Genomic DNA, 19889 nt, shown 5'->3' with positions numbered 1-19889 from the left:
AACTCGATTATCTCTACTTATTGACGGATGTAGGGAAATTTAACGATATCGAACTGCGTCATCTTTACTTATTGACGAATGTAGAAATTTAACGATACCGAACTGCGCCATCTTTGCTTATTGACGAATGTAAGGAAATTTAACGATATCGAACTGCGCCATCTTTACTTATTGACGAGTGTAAGGAAATTTAACGATATCAAACAACTGTATTATCTCTACTTATTGACGAACGTAAGGAAATTTAACGATATCGAACTGCGTCATCTTTATTTATTGACGAATGTAAGGAAATTTAACGATACCGAACTGCGCCATCTTTACTTATTGACGAATGTAAGGAAATTTAACGATACCGAACTGCGCCATCTTTGCTTATTGACGAATGTAAGGAAATTTAACGATATCGAACTGCGCCATCTTTACTTAATGACGAGTGTAAGGAAATTTAACGATATCGAACAACTCGATTATCTCTACTTATTGACGAATGTAGGGAAGTTTAACGATATCGAACTGCGTCATCTTTACTTATTGCCGAATGTAAGGAAATTTAACGATACCGAACTTCGCCATCTTTGCTTATTGACGAATGTAAGGAAGTTTAACGATATCGAACTGCGCCATCTTTACTTATTGACGAGTGTAAGGAAATTTAACGATATCAAACAACTGTATTATCTCTACTTATTGACGAACGTAAGGAAATTTAACGATGTGAAACAACTGCCCCATCTTTACTTTTTAGACAATAGGTTTAAATGGGGAATTATTTCTTCTGTTTTCTTTAAAATTAATGAGACATTTAACGGTTTGATTTTACTTCTTCTTGTTCTTTCTTTATGTTTTCCCCACTTATGTGGGGTGGGTCTTCTTCATAACGCCATGTCCCGAGATTCTTTCCATGTTAGACCTGTATCCGTGATGGCATTCTTAACTGTAGCCATCCATTTCCTTCTTGGTTTCCCTCTACCTCTCTTTCCATGCATTTCCAATTACTATCACTTTTCTGACCACATAGTGGTTTACTTTTCCCATTAGAAGTCTATACCATTGCAGTTTTCTTTCTTGGATCTTCTTAGATGTCTACAATATTGGTTCCTCTTCTTACTCTCGCTTATTCCTCACTGTTTCTTCTTTTTATCCCACATACCCAACGCAGCGTTCTTATTTCGGTACTACTCATTCCTTTTTTTCTGTGCTTCCTTTATTGGCCGTGTTTTTGCTCCGTACGTCATTGCTGGCTTAACCACTGTTTTATGAATCACGTTTATTCTTTACTGTGATTCTGCGATCACACAAAACAGCACACACTTTCTTTCAGTTTCGTTCCTTGCATTCTGTGTGCTATTTCTATGTCCAAATCACCATTCTTGGCAACAGATAAACTTAAATATTTGTAACTTTTCACTTCATTCAGCCATTTTTCTTGTAAACCTGCTTCTGATTTCCTTCTTCATTGAATAGGGAGAGGGAACGGTGGCTTAGTGGTTGAGTGCTTACCTCTGGTGCGTGGGTTCCTGATTCGATCCCCGACCAAGTAAGCTTGCGGTGGACAAATCATGTCTTTTTTTTTAAGTACTCCTGTTTCCTCTCACACTATAATTCCACCTATTATTCCATCAGCATTCATTTGCCTAAATCATCCGTCCACCTGAGGCTAAAAGACATAATCGTGGGACTTTATAAACTGAAAGATTTCATTTCATTTTTCCTTCTTCGTTGAACTCGAGATATGCCCGTTTCTTTCTACTAATTTTTCCAAAGACTTCCTCGAGCTCTTTATTTTCCTTTCAGTTTCTTCCCTGTTTCTATTACATAGGACCATATCATCGAAAAACATCATACACCAGAGGGCTTGATACATAACATTTTGAATTATTACATCCACGATAAATGTTGAAGAACTACAAGCTTACGGGTGGCTGAGCCTTGGTCTTCGCCTTTTAAATTCATTACAAAAAAAAAAAAAAAAAAAAAAAAATTAGTAAAATCACATACAATAAAGCCCCGAATATTCACAGGTGCCGCAAAAATGTTTTAACCTTGCTGCAGCCGCGCTCAATTATTTTTCGTAAGTAGTCACTGCGAACTGACAATGTGCATGCAAATAAGTACTGTATGTTCTGAAACAAAAATAAATTGCATTGTAAAAAATCAGTATTTCCAACAATAGTGCACGTTTCGAAGTGCAACTATACTCTGATAAGCAGAAGCCAATTGTTATAAGGTATGAAAAAAAAACAGTTATTTGCGTGGTAGTAAATTACATTCATTGTTTACTGCGGAATGAGAGTCTGCGGGGCGACCACTGGAGGGTTAATTACGAACATCAAAAATTGAAATTTTAATTACAATATAACCGGGAAAATACAATAGGCTGTACAGTATGAAGGTCGAAAATTACTGACAAGTTTATTGTTCATCGTAATCCTATAGGCCTTCTCGGAATTTGTGGGTGAGTGACAAGCTCTTGGTTTTTGTTTTGGCCATGGAATTCACATTCTTTAATCACTGATCTTGACGGTCCGAGCAGCGAAACAATAAAACATAGTTTTAATGCTGAAATACTGTATTTTTTTTTTCGTGTTTACCCTCATTGTTAGTCTTTTTTCGGGTTATCCGCGGTACTCTTAACATCCAATTTCGTGGATAATTCTGGCTTTAAAACTCATTCATTTCAAACAGAACAAGAAAATAACTTCCCGTATAAATAAGTGCGCTAGAAAAATTTAAGATTACATTTATCAATGAATTATTTAACAAATTACTTAACAGAATTACAACAATTTAACATAGCACTCAAAAAAAAAAAAAAAATACAAAAGGCACTTTCGCTGAATGCTTCATCGGATAAGGAAGGGAAGAGTACAAATAATAGCTATTAAGTTTCCAGATTGGGCGCCATATCGTGAGACGATTTTCCCGTCACTTTGATAGGCATATGATAATATATTTCTCTACTGGTATTATATTATAGAGGCTTATCATTGAGTCAAGTATAAAATGTTCTTATTTACCACACTAATTCGAAATCTGAAGGAAGTTAGATAAAATAGTTAGCAATATCGGCTCGTGAAGGAGGTCACAATCGGTAAAAATTACAATTTTGTCTCTAAAAGCTAAAGGACTTTCCTCGGTGTGACTTTCCTCGCGAAACGCTACAACAGCTGGGGATTAGAATTTGGACCCACATCATTCCAAATTTGCATAAAGTTGAATCTTTACTCAATAAATCAGTGTTAGTTAGTAGGATTTGGGGAGCTTCTAAAAACAGTGATCGCATTTGTGAAGAATCTAGACTGATTAAGAATGCGAAGAAAGAAAAATAAAACTTCTTGTGGGTTGGATGGCCTTTGGGTAAGAAAGAACAGACCTACAGTGTCGTGAACTATAATATAAAGGGATTTGATGTAACTAGTAGCTCTGTGCATTTCATAATTTTAAAGAGAAATGAAAAAATTTACAGTGTGTTCAAAAATGTGTAACAACATTTTGGATATAGATTCCTCCCATCAAAATAAGAAAAAAAAAGTTCATATCGACCTGTGGTCGGAAGTGCATAGTTTCATAGTATAAGATGCCAAAAAAGTGAAAAAAATAATAATAATTTTAAAGGTTCATAGCTCCACTACTATATGACCGATCGTAGTGAGGTGAAGACATCACTGAGGAACTAGTATGTGAACTATTCAAATATTCATCTTTCAGGATCTCCAGTACTTGCCCAATCAGTTTTAGAGAGGCTTGTTTGGGAGTACTCTCTCCGTCTACTTCTCTGAACATTGGCGAACAAGTACAAGAGCATTATTAAACATGGATATTTGGATACTTCACATACCGTTCCTCAGTGGTCTCGACCCGGCTACGATAGGTCCCATAGTAGTGGAGCTATGAGCTTTTAGAGTTTACTTATTTTACGTTTTCGGCATCCTATAACTGCAAAACTATCCACTTTTGAGCACAGGTCCATATGAACTTTTTTTCTTATTTTGATGTCAAGAATCTGTTCTCAAAATATTATAACATAATTTTGTAACACCCTGTATATTGTGACGAATTCAAAATGTTAGATACACTGTGTTTTGTAGAGAATTTATTTTAATAATTTTTACTCATGACAGGGTTCTATAAATTATTATACAGAATGCTATAATGTAAATTTATAATTTTTACAGGTTTGTCTCCCAACAGCAGTGCAGTTCCATTAATCAAGGAAAAAGCAACGGAGGGAATGGTATATATTCTTCTTCTATCTTAGTTTTACCTTAGACTTTCTAATGAATATGTAAAGACGTTGGAAGTGTTTAACTGAAGAAAGGTTAATATTTTGAATTAAATCGTCATATAAAGTTCATTATGTACGAGAAAATCTCTGCCCTAAAAGGGACTGAAACAATGAAATGAACAATGTGGCGATAAAGTTGCCATCTAGCGCTTCTTATGATAAACAATATATTGGAAATACGGCGGGAAGAAGAAGAAATAAATTATTATTCTTATTATTTCAGGATCTGTGAATTTAGCAGGATGATATTCTGTAATATGCGTTGTGCAAAACTTATTGAACACACTTTGTATTTTGGTTTATTGGTCGAGTTGGCATTTAACGTCCTTTTCAGCACCGAAGCTAAATGAGACGTGGACCTATAGCTTAACGTGAGATCCAAACCACATGAACTCTGGGCTGGAATTGAAGCTAGGTCTCCCGCGCGGAAAGCGCGTATGCTAACCACATAGCCATGAGGGAATTTGTATCGTAACTTGCGTACTTTGACATGTATCATATCAGGGGCGGATCCGAGGGGGGTGATCGGGGCTCTCGGACCCCCCCCCCCCCAAGAAGGAAACTTTCTTATTTTATATATATAAATAAAACTCATCTCAAAGTTTGGAGCCCTTAAAAAGTAGCAGTATGACAACCCACCGCCCCCTTCCCCAGAAGTTGGTCCTGGATCCGCCCCTGGTTCATATCAATCAGAGTAAATACTCTCTTCGTATTTAAATACTTAAAGTCCTTTCCTTTCTGTGTGTCGATCGACATATTGGCAGTTGAAATTTTCAGTTCTTCTGAAATCACAATTTTCATTTTAAAATGTAATATTTGCTATGTAAATCTTAATACAGAGTAGAACAGATTTCTAGATTGCTAATAGATCCTATTGCTTTCACATAGTATTTATCTAATATTTGTATCTGTTGTACTAAAAACTCTCATAAATTAAAAGAATCCTTTATAGAATCCACAGTAAATTTTTACCGGAGATTTGATATAGTTTCGAATGTGTTATCATGTTCAAAAAGTTTAAATGCCTACCACTTTACAGAAATTTATATCGTTAGCCGTAAGATGGGTCAAAGCAAACTTAACCAAATATTTTAGAAATTGATAACAACGAACACATTTCAATAATTCAGTAAACTAGGGATATGGCAATATTTTAAGACCTTGACTGATCCATTGGTCCTTACGGTGCTTAAAGGTAAATGGAATGTCACCTTACGTAGTTACATCTTATCAAATAACTACTACGCCTTTACTTCAAACTTTTGAGAATTGCATTTTAAGTGACTTTAGACTGTGAAGTTTTATAGTTGAGTTAATAGCAACTTGCTGAAATCAGTGCCGTGCCGTAGTAGGGGCGAGCGGGGCGACGGTCACAGGGCCGAAGTAAGGGGGCGCAAAATTCAGGAGGAAAAAAGAAAAGAAAAGAAGGAAACAAAAAAAGAGAGTGGGAAATTACTTGGAATATTACTAGTATGTACTTAAATCCTCTTCGTGCTTTAGGAACTGGTCCTATAATGTTACTCATGTTAGAAAAATGCATGTCCACTCGTATATAAAATGGAAGGAAAAAGTAATAAAAAATGCTCAAAATCAAAGAAGAGCAGAGTTTATTTTTGAAAATCTTATTATGCTTCGCGCCAACCGTGGTGGCGCTTTGCGGCTGCTCTGTCGACCTCATTCATATGTACAGAGGCGCCGTCGTATACTCGCGCCCCGGGCGCTGATTTTCAACGGTACGGTACTGGCTGAAATCAATATTGCAGTGGTAGACAATTTAATTTTAGTTTCCAATGTGTACTCTTTAATGGAAGAGGTGTACCATAAGATGTAATTACATTAGAAGACACATATTTCAACTTTGGTCTTCATGATCAAATGGTCAGTCAGAATCGTGAAATATTTACGCGTTTTATGCAATTTGGATATTTTGATGCAGCTACACTTACCAAACAAGATACCTTCGGATATGAGTCAACCGCTTTTTTTTAAGTGAATTTACATATTAATAATAATGAGTGTGGAATGATAAAGGAAGTTCTTCCAGTCTCTTTTGAGTAATTCCCGCAAACAAATAGATTCACTATGAAACAATACAAAAATATAAATTGAACATGTAAATGAATGTGAAATAGTAACTACTTAGGTTATAGAAAGGTATTTTCCTGATAGTGTATCATTGTCATTATTCATAACGCAATTCTTGATGAACGCAATTCTTATTCGATTTATTTTTTCCTGTCCGTGAAATCTTTCTGAGAATCTCATCTTCGTTATTATTTATGCTTCCTTAGCATAGGTTAGTATGGATACATACAGGATGATTATAAATGATTCATCTGGTTTTAGAGTGAAATATGTCAGAAACTATTAATACAATACGTTTGCGCTAATTATGAAACGAAAGAACGTATTTGAAGGTTTAATTTTTCATATTCGTAATCTTGGCTTTTGGTGACAGATGGCAGCTCAATATGCCGTTTTAAAATGGCGTCTGTGCAGCAGAAGGCATAAAATACCGCTTTTCCCATGGCCTTCTAGATCTTCCAGTCTGACGGTTTTTGTGATTTTTTTTTTTTTTTCGGGGACATGTGAAAGACACAATGTATGTGCCCCCACAACCAACAACTGTCGATGAGTTCCAAGATCGGATTACAGCTGCATTTACTATTATTAGTAAGGATATAATAGAATGAGTATCAAGCGAACTAGATTACTGCATAGATGTGTGTCCTGTGATGGAAGGAAGCCACATTGAACTTTTGTAACAGTACGTATAAAACTTGGATAGTTTCTGTATAATTTAGTGTATCATTCGTTATTGTATATGTTATGCAGTTTTTATATTGACCTTTCAAACACGATTAATCATTTATAATCACCCTGCACATATTTCTGTAGTAGCATTTAGCGTTCCTAGATATGTACCAATCCCATATATCAGGCACAATACTTACCTAACAACATCCGGGTCTAACAACTACTCTCTACTAACTCTTGTTGTAAGTGTTTCAGAGATAAATTCCCCATTTTCAGTCCCTTCTGTAAGTGAAATTTTACATTGCCTGAAGAACTAAATTTTCTAAGAATTTTCCTACCTGGGAACACTGATAAAAAATTATTCCAGCATTCTAAACCTATGAAGTATTTTCACTATTTGAGAAAATGTTTGAAGTAGAGAAACGTCAACAAATTGTAAATCAATGCACAAAGACCTCAAATCATTTTCCACCACTTCCAGTGTAGCGTTTTTTCTTAAAGTTTAATGTCACACGATTATGCTCTTTAGACTAAAGGAGACAAATGATCCTTATATTCAATGTTTTCTGTGTTCTCCCACCGGGAATCGAACTCGGGACTACGTACACAAAAGACATGCGCTAGCCACTAAACCAGCGGGGAAGGCGTATGACGTGTTAATATTATTGAGATGTATTCTTGGTTTCATTAAGTAATTACCCACATTAGATATTCTACTTTTAGTTAAAAATCGTTGTCCTTGCTTCTAGTAATTTCTTGACTAATTTACTGTATACTCTCTGAACTTTGATGTTTAAAAATTCCTGTAGTCAGGGCCGGCTCTACAATATATGCAACACGTGCATTTGCACGGAGCGGCAACTTTCGAGGGGCGGTAAATCTGTCATAATTATATTATTTAAAATAATTATTTCTTGTTGAAAACAAACTTCATGATGATGGTAGTTAAATTCACTAAACTGTCCTTCTATTTGAATACTATATTCACAAATCATGTTTAGATCGCGTTAGTTTAAGGCCGCATGGATAGTGCTAAAGCAAATGGTCAAACAAATCCTAGCATGAATTGCTTGATTGTTGTCAAATACAAGAACTCAATTCTCCAACAGTAGCATACACCTGTTCCATTTAGTTAGTTATCACAATTTTGTTATGAAAACTAGCCTTGTTCTTGCCACAAACAAGTTCCTTATCATTGAAGGTGGAAACAGGTTTTATTATTATTATTTTTTAACACGTAGAAAGAAAATCAAGAAATAAAGATAAAAGAGCTAGTTGTACTGGAATTGCAAACTGATGTATTGATTGAAACTCGATATTTAATTCTATAAAAATCACAATCTTTCCTCTGCAGGTGTGTTTGCTTTATCATCGCCGGCTACGATCTCTTAGCGCCTTCCCAAACAGCACAGACAAGCGAACACAGCCTAGTTCCTTTAGGAGCCGCTGTGGCGCTAGTTACGTGCACCAATATTTTCTCTGTGTAGCAGGCAAATGAAACGGCTAGCTATAACAGGAAAAGAATTCGTAAGTCCCCCCATATAGTCTCACAAAAACTAAACTGTTTTTAAAATTGAATACAATTAGTATCGATTAATTAAGAATAAAAGATAATACAAACACACCGGCAAGAAATCCTTTACAAATTACAAACGAGGCACTTCCCCAGATAATGGCTTGGCATTTAGAAATTTTGCATGTTCAAAACATCCTGTTTCAACATCTGCTATGTTCTTCAGCAACACTGGAACTATTACATCGCAAATTTTTACACTTAATTTGAATGAATGATTGTCCGAAAAGAGGCACTGCAAATACTAAACGTGTTGCAGAAAGGAAACAATATAGGCGGAAAGAGTTTCCGAAATTCGGGTGTTCACAAACCGATTGGCCTTTTCAACAACGTGAATCACCCATACTAGTTCTTTTGTAGGATAGCGCATTACGTTTCTACTATATTGTTTATATATCAAGTTCATAAGCGTGGATTTGCATTTGTCCTGACTGATAAGTTTGTGACATGAGGCACAATCTATACTTTGAATAATTGTCCGATCTACAAAACTTCCTAAGAAAGCAATAGAAGCTAATTTCACTGTTCCTGATAAAATGTCTGAAAAGAAAACCATAAATGGGAACATTAAAGGATTATACAAATTGTGACAATAGTAGTGAACAATAGGCTAAAATGTTATGAATTGACTAATTTCTTAAAAATGTTTTGAGTTGACTAATTTCTTATTGTGTATATAGTGTGTACAGTCTGAATTAAGGATTGGGTTTCATTTGCGTTATGATTTAACTGAATTTCACTTTTAGTTTACACTTTAATGAGTCTATTTTTCTCCTAGTGCAAAATGGTTATTTTTTCCCTCTCATTATTGTATTAGTAGGTTTCATATGGTAGATTGTCAGAAATACATAAATATCTTTCTACAACATGGGATCTTTGTATATTATCTGTTTTAGTAAGATGTAAATAGGAGTCTACTAATATATTACTACGATATTTCACAAAAGTAAATAAAATCATTTTATCTAGATAAGTATTACGGAAATTTGAGGTTACTACTGGCACACCAAATACTGGGATAGTATCTGAAATAAAGGCTCTGGGTTCTTCTTCTATTCCATTAGCAAGGGCATCAATCTTGGGAAGCTTTGGAGGCCAGGCCCCCCGAAGTTGAAATTGGCTTCCCTAATTGGCTCCCCTAAGTTGAAGTAAGTTCTCCAATTTCTACAGTATATGGTAATTCGTTTTCCTGTTATACTAAAGCGTATCTGCCATAGGGCTCCTCCAAAGTTACACAGAAATCGGCACTCTTGCCCATAAGCTAAGGTTTTAGATCTATTTTTTCTTTAGAAAAGAACCAACCTACGCATAGATCCCATTACTACTCAGAAACATAAATAAATAAAATTAATTACACAAGCAAAAAACAACAGTTACTAGGATCAGTATGAAGACCAGTCAACAATTCTGTAACTGTATCTGGTATGGGGATATATGTTTCGGAATCAGGAAAGTGACTGAGAATATGTATTTTCCTTTGAAATATTAGTAGAATTTGCGGTGGAAGGCAGACATAGTAATCCAGTTTTTAAAATTGGAGTACATACAATGTCTCTGCTAACCTATATATCACTGCTCCCAGACAAAATGATACACAACAATATACCACAGTTAAAACAATAAAAGAATACTTTTTGTGCAGTTAATTTTAGTACATATACTGCAAGTATTATGCAACTATAGTGCCTACACACGCCACGTGACTTCTTTTTCTTTTTAGCAAGGAGAAAAATCACGTAAAACACCACACTCAGGGTTCCCAAATGTCCCGGAATTTAAGGGACAGTCCCTTATTTTATGATTTTGTCCCGCGTCCCAGGGAGCTTCGATACGGGGCAGCAAAAGTCCCGTATTTTGCCCAAATGACGAATTTACCTCAATGACCTCAATGCCCAAATGACAATGACTTTAAAGCCCGCAATTTTTAATGAGTCGTCATGAGCCTGGCCAGTAAATGGCAAATGTTATTTCAGAAAAGCTCCGATTTGCCAAATTTATTTAAAGTCGTCCCCTTTCGCCTAAGGATCCCACCGTCAAATTAATTTGTGGAAAGAGTTTTCTCACATATAGATTTGAAATGGACTGACACAGAAATGTGTGTTTCTCCCAGTTAATGACAGCTAAGTTTTTCAACAGCCTTAAAAAAAAAAAAAAAAAAAAAAAAAAAAAAAAAAAAAAAAAAAAAAATCCAAACGAAAAATTTTATCAGTACAGTTAAGTCAAGCGTGAAGTAGGATTTTTGAAATAGTTTAGATTACGTAAATTCAATGTTTTAAAAGTAAGATTTACCTATTTTTGTCTTAGATCTATATTAACTCTTTGTATTAGTTCATACTTTTGTATTTCTTTCAGTCTAAAATGATTACTTTTTATGTGATGCCTGGCTCATTTTCTACCACTAGATTATGTTTATTAAAACCCTTCTTGTTAATACTCATTGAAACTCGTCAACCCATCCCTTATTTAGACTATTTTTCTTTGGCAATCCTGACCACACTACACTTGTCTAAATCCACTCAGACTTATGTGACAGGCAACCTGTCCTTCTGTTTAGTGCACGTTAGTAGCGCCACAACGGCCGAAAGGTCAACTATCCCCTGTTCGCTAAATCTCATGTTACGAGAGGGATATGGTAAGGCGCTAAGGGATCGTAGCCGGCGATGGCTTTATCTTTCACTGAGATACATTATAACATAATAGATTATTATTTAAAGGAAAACGACTCAATGCGATTGTATTTGTAGTGTTTAAGTCTTTCTGAGTCCGAATGCTTTTCCCTACCCTTCGTTATTCATGATGGGGTAGCACAGTTAAAATCGTGATTTTTAAGATTTGTTCTTTCTAGAGAAAGGGGGCGGGAAAATGTCTAGGGCCTGCCCTGCCTGCAATCTTTAGTGGTTTCTTTTATAATTCTTATTTGTTTATCTTGTTGGTTTTGTTTCTTGATATCATAGGGGCTTCAGTTTTTCTTGCCCTGTGCAGAAGCTTAACTCATGTGCAACTTTATCTTACACATTCCGAAGATAGGTGATTATAGTTTCACACAGATTATAGATTATATGCTGTTGTCTCTCCTATACCATTTGTTCTCTCTTCTGCGCAACTTTATTTTAGTATTTCCATTTATTTTCTAAATATGCTTCTTCTGATTACGGCAGTTAATTTACTGTACTTGTGTCTTCAAGGATGTTGAGTTTTTATTTTTTTTATTTTTTTAATACTTTGTGAGAAGAACATGGTAATAAATAATACCATGTGTCATTAAAATATTTATGTATCAAATGACCTTAAAATTGCCTGTTGAATAATGATAATAATTTCTTATAAACAAATATTATAATTTTCAGCCTCCAGCAGTGAAATTAGAAGATTCAAAGGATTCAGCTGAGGTGGCAAAGCTGTTTTCTTTCCTCCAAGTACTCACGGCAACTTTCGGTTCTTTTGCCCATGGTGGAAATGATGTTAGGTGAGCTTTTACTTTTTATTTATTTATTTATTTATATATTGAGCTTTATTGGTTTTCGAACTACGAACTGCCTCATGAGTTTGAGCTGAGACACGAACGACATAAACTACAAAATGGACCCAGCTATACATCATCTTATCGCAATAGTATTAGACTCTTGATGCATTATAAAAACTAAACGAAACTCCTGATCCAACAGCCCCTAGGGACCCAGGGCCTATAGGCTGACTTGTGGCACTACTATCTTTGGGATGATGTATGGTCAGCATATCGGTTCCTCTTGCTGTTAATGTTGACTTTTTAGAACAAAATTCGCTACTTATTTGTTTCAAGTAGCTCTCCAATTGTCCTTCTTACATTGGATGGACGACGCAATGCCACCTATCTTTCCTCTAACCAGACCTGGCACTGCTTGACTTTGCTGATCTTACAAGAAACAGTATCCAGTATAGCTAGGGCATTGGCATTGTTGATAAAATATTATAAAATTCGGTTTCAATTATGTTTGCTATTGCGTTTATGATACTTAAAATTCATTGCAACAAAATTGTTTTAATTTTCCCTCCCCATATAGTATTATTTTCAATTAAATTTCATTATAAATATTAACAATATGTAGCATGGATTTTAATTTTCACAAAGGGATGGGCATTTAAATAGACTTGAAGAAGCCATTAGTGAAATTGAACCATTAAAATCTTTGTTCATTTTAGAGAAAGAAAGAATACTCAAAGAATACTTACCTATATAAATCAATGACCAGAGTGCTTATTTTAAAGAAAAAAAAAAAATACTTTTCCATATAAATCAATGGGATGAGGAAAATAGAATACTTCTCAGTCAGTAGACTGAGAAACTAAAATGGCGTAAATACTCAATCCTCTTACAATAATACTTAAAATAAATAGAAAAATAAAAAGATTATTGGATTTATAATAAAATTATTGAGCCCTTGAGAGGACAGAAGTTTTGGTGATGTACGTAAAAAAAAAAAAAAAAAAAAAAAATCTAAAGAAAATTCTTTGTATTTTCAGCAATGCAATTGGTCCGTTGATAGGATTGTATTTGATATACGTCGAAGGCTCTGTGCAGCAAAAAGCTGAGACTCCGTGGTACATTCTGGTGTATGGTGGTGTAGGAATAGCGCTTGGCCTTTGGATCTGGGGCAGAAGAGTCATCAAGACTATTGGTGAAGATCTCACGAAAATAACTCCCTCCACGTAAGTATTCACGAATGGATTTATATATATATATATATATATATTGTAAAATATGCTCAATCCGAGAATTGATGTTTCACACATTTTAGCAGGAAAAGTAGAAATGCTATGGTGCAGTTGATAGTCAGAATATGTACAAGATGTTCTCTTCATTCAGTTAATTTGTACTAATTGTCCCTTGGGTATCGACATTATAATGCATTTTAAACATGCTGAGTGAAATTCGTAATCGATAGTTTAAAACGATTCCAATGATTGCAGATCCATAATCGACGTCCATATAGGGGCAAGAGAGGGCAATCTCTCACCTTGACATTCCAATTTTTTTTTTTTGTTTTTTAATGAAAGAAAAATACCTGGGAACACGAGTAATTACTTTATTACCCCTGTTTATATTTGTAAATTCTGTATTAGTTTCAACTGTCTCTGTCCCATGATATGTAAAATAACACGAAACATACAAATTAACGAAACGAATGTACGAATATAAGTTGTACAAAGTTGCTCTTTTTTTAAAATACTTTTAGTTTTCACAATATAAGTGACAATAAAGTAGTTGTTTCTACGAATTTCAAGAAACCGAATTCACTATTGTGTTTCTGAGCAAATGCTAGCCTTTCTTCGTGTATCGCACTTGTAATTATCCATTTAAGAAATTCGAGCTAAATCCAATATGGTGGATACCAAGAGATCAGCCGTGGTTGATAATCAGCCCGATTGTTCATGTATTCTCAAACTAATGCTATTTGGTGCACTTTTCTCAAAAGTAGCCCGGTATGACTTTTGGGACACCCTGTATTACTTGATCCATGTTTCAGATTCCCGGTACCGACGTAACGAGTCATATATTGTACGTTACGGTACGGGGATGCATAACAAAATGTAATGAGAACATTTGCAGAGTACAGAAGAAATACAATTAATGTTATTTATTAAGATATTCTGTGTTTCTGGAGCATGTGAAATCAGCACATTTATATGCATATCAATGACTTAAAGTATTTTATTCAATCCTCTTTGTGTTTCGTCCAAAGCCAAATATTTGTTCGTGCTCAAATTTTATACCGTAGCAACAAGATATTCTCTCCTCTTGTACTTTTTAATTTAAAAAAATGCATAATAAATAATAATAATAATAATAAAAACACCTTCCAATATCTCAATATAAGTTACTTGTAGAATAGAGGACAAGTTTGGAGATTGAATAATGAGTGATGATGCCATAACTCTGATTGATTCAGGTATTGTAAAAGTAAAACAAATACCACTATCATGTGCAGTAGCGTAGCCAGGACTTTTGTTTTGGGGGGGGGAAGCTCAGTGTTGGGAGGCATATTATATATATATATGCGTTTGTTGTGCCAGAATGTTTAGTTTTAATAATAATAATAATAATAATAATAATAAAGACCCCAAAATGTTGACATTTTTAAAGAACAAAAACGATGTTGGCGAACGCAGTAGGCCTTATGCACATTCGTTCTGATCGGTGATTAGTGCCATATTAAAGAGTTCGACTAACATATTTTTCCTGCAGTAGTCAGGTATTTAGTATGACACTAATCATACTTCAAAACGACTCTGCATAAGACCTAGTTTGTCTAGGAACTGTTTAGTGACATATTTTATTTTCAAATATAGTACATGAAAGGCAATTGCTGTTTCTTCCGAAAAAATAAAATTGCGAACATCAAAGTACCAAAGTGAAGTGTCAGAACTCTTTGGGAGGGGGCGGCCCCCCTGGTCCCACCCCTTCCCTACGCCACTGATCACGTATACACGACACACACCACTATCACGTGAAGTTTGGTTTGCATGGTGTGCTATTTTCTCAATTATTTTTTAAAGCGGAGATGGTAGTAGATTTATACTGCTTCTGGGTTTAGTAGGAAGTTTAGAGTGAAGATAGAATATATTCTTCGGACGCTTAATCGATTACAGAAAACCGCTTCTCGCTATCCACTATCGTTTTCACTCTATAGCGATCGAAGTTAAAACCGGAAGTGGTTGATTTTCTGCCACTTCTGGTTTCAATAGAGAGATTAGAGTAGAGTTGGAATATACTTTTGGAAAGCTTAATTGATTGCAGAGAATCACTTCTTGCTGTCTATTACGGTTTTTATTCTAAGATGATCAACCCCCGTTAAAACCCGAAATGATTAATTTCTACCACTTCCGGTTTAAGTATCGGTCCTAAAAAGGAACTCGATTCCTAACTCTTGACCCTCTACCAAATTTGAGGATGATTGGTCAAGTAATTCTTGAGATTTTTTGTATCCCGGACGCACGGACAGGGTAAATATACAGGGTGTATCAAAAAGAACTTTACAACTTTGAAAACTCATATTGATTTTTTCATTTATCTTACACACTGGCGCAAATCCCTGGGTGTGGGGGGAACATGTCCCCTCCAGTCTTGGAACTGAGGGGACTGTCCTCTCAATAATCCGATTTGAAATATGTTTTTTTTTTGGGGGGGGGGAGAAATGTGATGATTTGTGTCCGATTGCCGCAAAGAAAAGTGATATGAAATTGATGTCCCCTCTAGAATAAGTCTCAAATCTACCCGCTTCCCAATGTTGAAGACAATTCTGCTTCCCTGATCCTTGACAGCATTGTTTTTCAACTTCATATTTTGAACATCGCTTAAAAAAATGCGAGAATGGTCTTAAACGTCCTCTCAATAGACAGATTTGATCTTACAGACATGGTTTTGGTGTCGCTTTGTAGCAAAATACATCAAGTTTTGACTCACGTAGTACACTAGTTCAGAAACAAGCCACCGCAAGCGCTAGCGGCAGTTGGAGCAAAGATGGCTGCCTTTACTGGTCCCGAGCGTCCTAGCTGTGTGGTTTGGTTTGAAGAATTTAAGTCTGCGACAACTGTGCAACATAATTTTCGTACAAAGTATAGTAAAGATCCTCCCAGTAGACCGACTTATTTATCAGGTTGTTCCCGTACTTCTGAAGACGTTGTAGGGCAAGTAAGACTTCAGATGGTATGTATGCACCATCAACAATGGAAGCAGCATTGAGCCTTTTTAAATATAAGGTTTTAAAAAAAAACGATGTATTTTGCTACTAAATGACACCGAAACCATGTTTGTAAGGTAAATAAATCAATCAATATGACGTTTCAAAGTTGTATAGTCCTTGTTGATACACTTCGTATAAAAGAGTTTTGTCAAACCACACTCGTTAATGAGTGATCCATTGGTGGAAAATGAACATGCACTTATTTTAAGTAACCACCACCATCTCACTTTTTTCAAATGTATTATATAGCTTGTTTTCACAGTAATTGATTCAGTTCTCTTTTGCTGACGTGTAACATTACAAATTCATCAATTTTGTATTGAAAACAATAGTTTTGTCGGCGCTGTAACACATTGCAACTTGATTTTTCAACCCTGTCCTCCTTCCCCCCCCCCTCCCAAAAAATCTAAAATTAACAATGTAGTGCTACTTGTCTATTTAATATTTTGTTGTTATACAATTTGTAATATAAAAAAAAATATTTTGTAAATTTAACAGAGTAAATTTATAAGGCATTGTTGTTCTTTGTTTCCACAGTGGCTTTACCATAGAAATTGGTGCTGCGTTTACTGTGTTGCTAGCATCCAAAATTGGACTACCAATCAGTACGACACATTGTAAAGTGGGATCTGTCGTGTTTGTTGGGTGGGCAAGCTCTTCCAAACAAGGCGTGGACTGGAAACTTTTCAGGTGAGGAAAACAGGTTAATTAAAATTATTTAGTTTGTATTGTAATAAACAGTTTCAGAAATTCATCATATGATCCAATTGATGGATCCAAGACGGTTCTCCAGAAAGTTCTAAGTATTTGTAATATGTATGCATGGGCTTGAATAAGTATTGGGGTGTTGCAATTGAAATATCCGGATGACATGTGTCTTTTTCAAAGGAAAGGCAAAAACAATGAAAATGGAACTACAATCCCTGGTTAGTCACTCCGACTGCAGCCTTAGAATTTTGACATCATTCAGCCAGCCAATTGGATTCTATGATCAAAGAAGTATATAGTCTGCATTCGAAGAAGTCCTCAACCATCTATTGCACCATCCGGTTATCAGAAAAATTCTTCCCTCTAACAAATTATAGTGATGCCGGAGGAGATGGTAATCGATGGAAGAGATACATTCGGTAAGGGATGGTTTCATCGAGATTCATGTGAGAATGAATTTTCGTGCAGCATGATTGTCGACCATTCCTAGATGTTTGCAGACAGGTTTATCGTGCATTTCATGGAGCGATGGTTACATTGCATTCATGAGTAACAGTCCGCACTGATGGTTCTGTCTCGACGGAGAAAGACTTGCTTGATCACTTCCACCATAAACCAGTGGTGCCCACCCCGCCCTCATGTCCATGACGCACCCCCCTCAGTTGTCTATCCGTAAGTGTTCTTCCATGAAAAAAAAATCTTTTCGATTAATTTTTACACTCCCTCAAACATATTTATATAGATTTTTAGCCCCCGCAAATATTTCAATGACGCAGTTTGCGTCATAGCCCCCCTTTGTGGGCACCCCTGCCATAAACCACCATACCAACACCTTCTGTGCTTGGAGGAGTGGTTTTGGAAACTGCCCTGGACGTTGATCACATTCCAACCACCGGATTGATCCATTGTATATCGGAAGTGTCAATCCGATGCAGGGAGTCTTCCTGGCTATTCTGCGAACTCAGACAACAGCGCACCTCCAGACAGCGATCCTTGTTGGCCGCTGTCAAAACTCATGTGGTATCTATTACTTAAACTTTTTCAGTTTATCGATTGCGTAGAGGCACTGAAGGAAAGTAGTATGGTGTATGTCTAACTCATCTGCAATTGCGCAAACATTTTCCCGAGGGTTCGCTTTCACGTTGTTCCTGAGGAGCTGCTCAGAACACGCTTACAGTCGGTAGCCGCAGGGCTTATTCTTTAGTATTGCCGGAAGGAAATTTCACATACTAACAGCATATGGTGAGTTCAGTCACAATTCCTAGCCCAAATGCGTTGTTGCTGTTTCTCGCAGCTAGATATACAGAATATTCCAGTTTGAACTTGTAAAGGAAAGTCATTCGCAATTTGTGTGCTCCCCATGATTAACTTTCAAAAGATCCCGTTGAACAACAGTACCGCCTAACTAAATAAGTACTCCATGCTATTTTCTGAACATTGACAGAGTGTCTGACATCATACGCGTTACCTTGATTCATCCATTGGTTTGGTTAGAGGAGGTGGTTTTCCACCAGACGTAAACGGACATTTCAGTCACACCAACCCAATACTTATGCTTGGTTTATAATATAGACTTAAGCATTGGTTTGTAATAAAGATATTGGTTTTAGTAAAGAGTAGGTGTTTACTTGTAATGAAGACGTAGGCGTTTGCTTTTAATAAAGAGTTAAACGTTGGGTTTAAATAAAGACTTCCAGACTTTGACTTCTATTAATGATTTATGCTTTGGTGTGTAAAAGGCTTAGACGTCGGCTTTTAATACTTTCGCTCCTAGACTTATATAGCATAGGCATTAGTTTTAATACAGATTTAGGCACTAGCCTATAATAAATATTTAGACGTTCACTTGTAGTAGAGGAGTAGACATTAGCTTGTACAGTTTGTAACGACGTACGCATGACATTACTTCATTCATTGATTGCATTATAGAGGATAATTTCCCTCCAGACGTAAAATTTGACATTTCAATCACACACACATCCATACTTACGCGTTGATTTATAGTGTCGACTTGACGTTGACTTGTATAAAAGCTTAGGGGAAGATGTTGTACCTTTGAAACAATGTACCTTTGAACACCTGTGCTTTTCTCGAATTCAGAGCTATCTAGGTGCAGTGATTAAAATTCGTTTGAAAGAGTACATGAAAAAATGCACTACAAACGCGTTTGGCTGTTGTTTACTGAGTATTGTGCCGAGTAATGTTCCTATTAATTTTTTTCACCCCCAAAACGAAGATTTTTTTTGTAGTTACCTTTTGAGTTTTGTGCTCCTCGGTTTTCGCAGCTTGTGATATTTATTTGTCCAAACTTGGGGTAGAATCATTGGTGAATACAGTAATATTTTTAGTTTTAACTTCTGTTCAATATTTAAGGTAGTGAAGCACTTTTTTTTTCTTAATGGTGGCTCTCTTGTACCTATGAACATTAATGCACCGTGTACCTTTGAACGATAAATAATACTGTTTAAAGCTACACAATGTAAGTAGTTAAAACAATTGATATATTTTATATAGGTTAGGTTAGGATATAAAGTTATTAATTATAATTTTAATTAGTTTCTAAATATTCGTTTATTGTATAACATATAAGGTTATGTTAAAAAGTTGTATATGCTCAACTTTATTGTTCACAAGTTTTTGTTAGAACTTCTTTCAATATTTAATTTAATCAATAAAATTTCAGTTCTGGTTAACTTTTTATAGCTAAATCTTTTATTGTAATTTATAACTATTATTATTTGTGGCTTCTTTTTTATATTATTGCCTCAGAAACGTTGTAATTATCAGCTTGTTCAAAGGTACAAGAGGGTCTGTTCAATGGTACATGACCATAATGTACCTG

At 35.6% G+C, this 19889-nt stretch overlaps 1 protein-coding gene across 5 annotated transcripts in view; it reads left to right on the top strand.

The window, feature by feature from the left end:
- Positions 1-19889, top strand: part of NaPi-III (Na[+]-dependent inorganic phosphate cotransporter type III) — a 495622-nt gene that overhangs the window by 472286 nt on the left and 3447 nt on the right. For all 5 annotated transcript variants that reach the window (XM_081769823.1, XM_081769822.1, XM_081769824.1 and 2 more), the window contains 4 exons: positions 4179-4237; positions 11966-12084; positions 13119-13304; positions 16877-17029. In XM_081769823.1, the coding sequence (XP_081625949.1) occupies positions 4179-4237; positions 11966-12084; positions 13119-13304; positions 16877-17029 (517 nt within the window). The remainder of the gene's footprint in view (positions 1-4178; positions 4238-11965; positions 12085-13118; positions 13305-16876; positions 17030-19889) is intronic.

The sequence above is a fragment of the Thermobia domestica genome, chromosome 8 (genome assembly GCF_964235325.1).
Source record: "Thermobia domestica chromosome 8, izTheDome1.hap1.1, whole genome shotgun sequence".
Lineage (NCBI taxonomy): Eukaryota > Metazoa > Arthropoda > Insecta > Zygentoma > Lepismatidae > Thermobia > Thermobia domestica.
Note: the sequence above shows the minus strand (reverse complement) of the source record. Positions and strands in the feature narration are given on the sequence as shown.